At 37.9% G+C, this 6,000-nt stretch overlaps 2 protein-coding genes across 17 annotated transcripts in view; one reads left to right on the top strand and one right to left on the bottom strand.

Moving 5' to 3' along the window:
• wt1b (WT1 transcription factor b) overlaps nt 1–5,033 on the top strand; it is a 37,543-nt gene extending 32,510 nt beyond the window's left edge. For 3 of the 7 annotated variants that reach the window (XM_079874437.1, XM_079874432.1, XM_079874438.1), the window contains 5 exons: nt 1–10; nt 1,334–1,478; nt 2,258–2,347; nt 3,656–3,748; nt 3,865–5,033. The exon at nt 1–10 is cut by the window's left edge and continues 81 nt beyond it. In XM_079874437.1, the coding sequence (XP_079730563.1) occupies nt 1–10; nt 1,334–1,478; nt 2,258–2,347; nt 3,656–3,748; nt 3,865–3,986 (460 nt within the window). In that variant the 3' untranslated portion in view covers nt 3,987–5,033. Of the gene's footprint in view, nt 11–1,333; nt 1,484–2,257; nt 2,348–3,655; nt 3,749–3,864 lie in introns of all 7 variants that reach the window. The other 4 variants (XM_079874434.1, XM_079874433.1, XM_079874436.1 and 1 more) reach the window with 3 other exon arrangements.
• A 337-nt stretch (nt 5,034–5,370) lies between these two features.
• Nucleotides 5,371–6,000, bottom strand: part of kifc3 (kinesin family member C3) — a 61,876-nt gene continuing 61,246 nt past the window's right edge. For all 10 annotated transcript variants that reach the window (XM_079874354.1, XM_079874355.1, XM_079874352.1 and 7 more), the window contains one exon: nt 5,371–5,880. In XM_079874354.1, the coding sequence (XP_079730480.1) occupies nt 5,872–5,880 (9 nt within the window). In that variant the 3' untranslated portion in view covers nt 5,371–5,871. The remainder of the gene's footprint in view (nt 5,881–6,000) is intronic.

Here is a 6,000-nt window from a genome sequence, read left to right as displayed (position 1 = left end):
AGAATTACAGGTGGGTGTCTGCAAAACACAGAGACAAACTCATACCCATACCCATTCAACTCTGCACACAGTTTGCACTGAATTATTACTTATTGCTCATAATATTATCAAAATATTATCAATGTTGAAAACAGTTGTGCTGCTTCATATTTGTGTGGAAAACATACTTACATTTTTTTCAGGATTATTTGATGAATAGAACATTCAAAAGAACAGCGTATAATTAAAATAAAATCTTGCGTAAAATTATAAATGTCTTTACTGTCACTTTTGATCAATTTGATGCATCCTTGCTGAATTTTAAAATCTTACTGACCCCAAACTTTGGAACAAAGGTGAATATATGCACTTTGTGTAATGTAATAATGTTGGGTTTTTACTGTTGATTATTATTAATGAAAGTTCTTATAAAGTCTAGCGCCAACAACACACACTCGTACTGGCGATACAGTCAGGTTCAGCTCAAGGTCACACACACACACACACACACACACTTCCCTCTCTGCATGTGTCGAGTCCAAGGCCAAGACGGAGAGCACGCAGTCCGCACCTCAAGAGTAAAAGCACGTGTTTGATTAGTCAGGCCTGTTGAAAACTGAGAAGACAAAAGATCATTAGTTCAATCATGACAACTCAGTTTTAATGAATATGATATAATGAATATGTTAATGTTTTTTGCTACGCTTCTGCAGAGCACAGTCTTGCGACTGCCTTTATATTCACAGACACACATGTAAGATATGCTCCTGCTGCATGAATATACATAGATCCAGTAGCAGATTCAGGCAGGTGGAGCTGGGGGAGGTGGAGGGTTTCAGAGGAACATGCCTACAGCTAACACTGAACCAGACTATTCTAAGTTGAGCAAGCAATCTCATTTGCAGAATCAGCAGAGGCCAATCAGCTTGTGTCATGTGGTAATAGTGTGATTGCAAGTAAAGGACCGATCAGCATGCGCCATCTAAAGTTTCATGACTGAACTAGATATATGCATACGGAGCAGAGGAGGTCTCAGTAAGAGGACAGTCTGACTCTACTTCAGTCTGTAGTGTGTGAGTGAACATCCATCAGTGCTTTAGAAAATTGATATTGTCCAGAGAGTAGTGTGTGTGCATGTATGTTTAGAACTTTACTTTAAAGCGTCCCCATTAAGGCTTTTAAAAGATAAACTGATATTTAACAGGCCACGAGATAAAAGGGTTTGTTGAGATGCAGAACTTACGCAGGGTTTGGAAATGCAGAAGTTAAAACAAACAAGGGCTCAAAAGTGCAGCTGAATTGGCAAATAGAGTTTGCTGATTGCCAATTATTCTCCGTTTTTTTTCTTCTTCAGGATGTGCGGAGAGTACCAGGCATCACTCCCTCCATTAAATCATCAGAGAGCAGTGAGAAACGTCCGTTCATGTGCTCTTACCCAGGCTGTAGTAAGAGATACTTCAAGCTGTCCCACCTGCAGATGCACGGCAGGAAGCACACAGGTGAGGTCCATGTGGCCCGTACAAAAAATGCACGATTTTACACTTTCAGTTTGGGGTCACAAACAATCCAAACCGATCTTTGCTTTTTTCTCTTCAAAAAGATTTACAGCGTTATGCAACATGCATAACAAAGTCATAATTCATCTATTTTTTCAAACGTCCAATACGAGTTTGGCAGACATTGACTGCAGACAAGTTCTACAACACACAATTCTAGAACTAAACATGGGGTTAAACAACCCAAAAAGACACTTTACAGTAAACATTAATGATTGCAACACAGTTATTATTATTAGTAAAACCTTAGAAAAAGAATTTCATTCACACATAAAGTGATCTAGTTCACTTTGGATAAAAGCATCTACTAAATGAATGCATTTAAATATGCATTGCTATAAATTTGATATAAAATGATAAAACAGTAAATCACCATGGATATTAACACTAACAATAAGGTTAACATTAGTTAACTAACATGAGCTAACTATGAAAATGGCTTATTTCAACATATACTAATGCATTATTAAAAACACCTCAAAGTTGACCACGAATCTCCAGAATTACGCAAAAACATCTGGAGTGGCCGAATTTGTGACCTCACGGCATGTAGAGTGTTACAGAAAAGTGAATGACACTTCATTCATAGCAACAAAGTAAATGCTGAGTTGAAACAGCGCCCCCTTGTGGAAGCTGCAGAGACCCCAGTGTTGTCCACAGGTTTCCTCTAGTCTGTCACACACACACACTGTCAGAATGATGCTGTTCTCTGTCACGTCCAGGTGAGAAGCCATACCAGTGTGACTACACAGGCTGTGGCCGCAGGTTCTCCAGATCTGACCAGCTCAAGAGACACCAGCGCAGACACACAGGTTAGTCACGTCTAATAGAAATAAATATTGCGAGTTTTGTGGCTTTTAGTTCATTAGATTTGAGGTCATCTATATTCTTCACTCTTAAAAATAAAGGTACTTTACTGGCATCTTTGATTCCATGAAGAACCTTTAACATCGATGGAATCTTTCTGTTCCACAAAGGGTTCTTTAGATTTTTTTAGATGTTCTTCACACATTGCTTCACGAAAAAATGGTTCTTTTAGGAACTGCTCAAAGCAGTTTTTCTTTGGAAAACGAAAAAAGTTTTTTTCTATGGCATCGCTGTGAAACCCCTGTTGGAACCTTTATTTTTTAAAGAGATAATTCACCCAAAAATGAAGATTCTGTCATCATTTACTCAACCTCATGTCGTTCCAATCCCGTAAGACTTTCGTTCAACTTCAGAACACAAATGAAGATATTTTTGATGAAATCTGAGAGCTTTCTGTCCCTCCATTGACAGCTACACAACTGACACTTTGACGCCTCAAAAAGTTCATAAAGAGATTGTAAAACGAATCCATATTAATTGAGCGGTTTAGTCCAAATTTTGTAAAGAGACTCGATCACTTTATATTATGAACAGATTTAATTTTTATTCACATTTTAACATTGATCAGAGAACATCAATAGAAGCTCAACTGAACCTGCTTGACACGCGAGAACAAACCTCAATGGTTCTTGCTGAAGCTCAAACGTGATGCGTAACACGAGAATGAACCTCATTGGTTCTCGCACATCAAGAGAACATGCTTGAGCTTCCGTTTACCACAACTGTATGAGTTGATGAATGTTTATATGTGAATAAAAGCCTAAATTCAATCTGTTCAATATATAAAGTGATCGTGTCTCTTCCGAAAATGTTGGACTAAACCGCTCAATTAATACGATTATGTGTAGCTGTCAATGGAGGAACAGAAAGCTCTCAGATTTCATCAAAAAGATCTTCATTTGTGTTCTTAATATGAACGAAAGTCTTACGGGTTTGGAACGACATGAGGATGAGTAATTAATGAAAGAATATTCATTTTTTGGGTGAACTAACGCTTTAAGAGTATAATGTACCCCTAAAACATTCATTACATATACTTTTAGAACATTAAAAGCTTGAACAATTAGAACGTAAATGTCACACTCTTTCCAAAAATATTGCTGACTCATCTTGTACTCAGGGGCGTATCCAAACTTTTGTCCAATCAAATGCATTAGAATTAGATAGCCCCACCCACTAATCCATCACTTTGATGAAGTATCTGAAGCCCACTGCCGCTGTCTCTCTGTCTCCTGCTCTCTTTGGTCCTGTAGGCGTCAAACCCTTTCAGTGTGAGACATGTCAAAGAAAGTTTTCACGCTCAGACCACCTTAAGACCCACACTCGGACTCATACAGGTAAAACAAGTGCGTACGCCTTTTTTAACTTCTCAAAAACCATTTGATCTATTGGTTTCATATGAATTGTTTCCATTAGAGCACATCAGTAAAGTGTGTTGTGTTTTCTCTGTCGTGGTTCTCAGGCGAGAAGCCGTTCACATGCCGCTGGCCCAGCTGTCAGAAGAAGTTCGCTCGCTCAGATGAGCTGGTCAGACATCACAGTATGCATCAGAGAAACATGAACAAGTTCCAGTCTGCTGTTTGAGACACTGTACACACACACACTGTATATAGACACACAGACAATGAGACACTCTCAATAATGAAGACCTGTCAGTCAGTCAACTACAGCGGTGACTCTACTACATTATCAAAGCATCCCTGTAAGAAGCAAATGTTACTGAATGCATACAAATATGCACTTATATTGGAGTTTTGCCATATTGTATTTGACATGGGAACACTGTCTGGATTATTTTGGATCATCTCATTTTGTACATAAGAATTTACATTTTTAATAGTTTTTTTTTTTATAAACTGTACATCGAGTTGATTGCACTGGGTATACTTGCATTTCAAAATGGTAAGACAGTCACTTGAATTAATTTCTTAATTTGGAAAATAAGTGTAAAAATCACATGCACTGTAATGCCTTTGTATATATTATTTGTCAAGTGACAGCAGTCTTTCTTTAAAAAAAAAGCATTTTATAATAAACTACATTTAACAAAATTCTCAGGACATCCAGTGTTTTCATTAGGAGGGGACGATCTAATGGTGGAATCATTTCACTCAAATGTTAAATTATACATTTTATACATGAATATGTAATGTATGCAAATATACGTGTATAAAATTATAATTTGAGACATTTGTGTGAAAATAATCCACCTTTAGATCGTCCAGTCCTTATATGGACATGTTTAATGCAAATTACTACTTGTGGGAAGGGAACATGCTCCCTTATTTAGAATAATAATTTTGTGCAAATGGAGGATTCTGTGAGAACTTTTAAGGGAATTGTACAAATTGTCTGTGAGGCGAATTATCCTTGAGTCAATCATTAAAAAAAAAGAGACTTTAAGTAGTGACAGACATTTTCATGTTAAAAAAATAAATAAATTTGCCCATCATACGACATGGCACATGGAATCCTTACACTAGACTAAAAAGTGTAATTTCTTTGAACAAAAATGATGCAACGAAAGGAATAATTTCTCCCAAAGTATGGTTTGGAGCATTTATTAAAAACAGTGTACAAAAACAAAACTGCATACAAACATACACCAATGTGAATACAAGCAAGCAAGACCCCAGAAGAGGTTGAAGATAAATGTTCGTACACCGAGGACGTTCTGTTCGCTCAGCGTGGAGTCGTTTCTATGTACACATCGAATCCTCGTCCTGTTCAGCAAACAGTGTATACCGCCATGGTTTGACTTCACTGCACAAAAACTGTTAATGATTGTCCTAAAATGAATGAGCGCCCACTCTGAACACATGCATAGATCAGGAAGACAGTCTGGGCTTTGAATGGCCTTCAAGTTTCTATATACAAAAAGACAAAATGCTACCAAGAGAGCAAACTTTGCATTTGCATGATTTCTTATTGCCACTATTAAACACAGAATCGTTCAAAGCTTATCAGGTGTGAAAGTTTGACTTGTTCTTGCAGGGGGAAAAAAAAAGATCAAGAAAAAATAAAAAGCAGCAAGATCTCTTCAAGATCAAGGAATACAAATTTCAATCTTGCTCAGACAAATTAATATATACATACACGTACATTCAAGCTTCTAGAAATCAATCGCATTTACGTAACATTACAAATGACAGCCTAGACTAGAATAAAGTGCATGATTGCCCAGAAACACTTTGCCATGACGGAAGGGTCTTCTCGTCTTGAGGCAGCAGGCGTTGTGGAGAGGTCAGCGGGAGAGGTGGTCATCTTGAATCATGTATCGTCATCTTAAAATTACATCAGACATTCCAATCAGAAGTCACAGTTCCCAACATGAACCCTGATTCGCCGGTTAAGCTCCTCCCCTGCCAGCAAGCAAGGAAAAGCATGTCTTTCATTGGTTCATTCAAAGGAAAGGAGCTGATTGGTCGAGAGGTTTGGCGGATGGACGGCAGTTCTCACGCTGTCATCTTCATTCGTCCTACGAGCAAAGAAAAAATGGGAATTACATACACACTCATGACTAATTCATGAAGCATTTCCAGTTTCCAGTAAATACAGGGCTTACACAGCACACTGTTGCAATGGAAACCACACGACA

This window comes from Squalius cephalus (assembly GCF_949319135.1).
Source record: "Squalius cephalus genome assembly, chromosome: 6".
Lineage (NCBI taxonomy): Eukaryota > Metazoa > Chordata > Actinopteri > Cypriniformes > Leuciscidae > Squalius > Squalius cephalus.
This window is presented reverse-complemented; position numbering and strand designations above follow the sequence as displayed.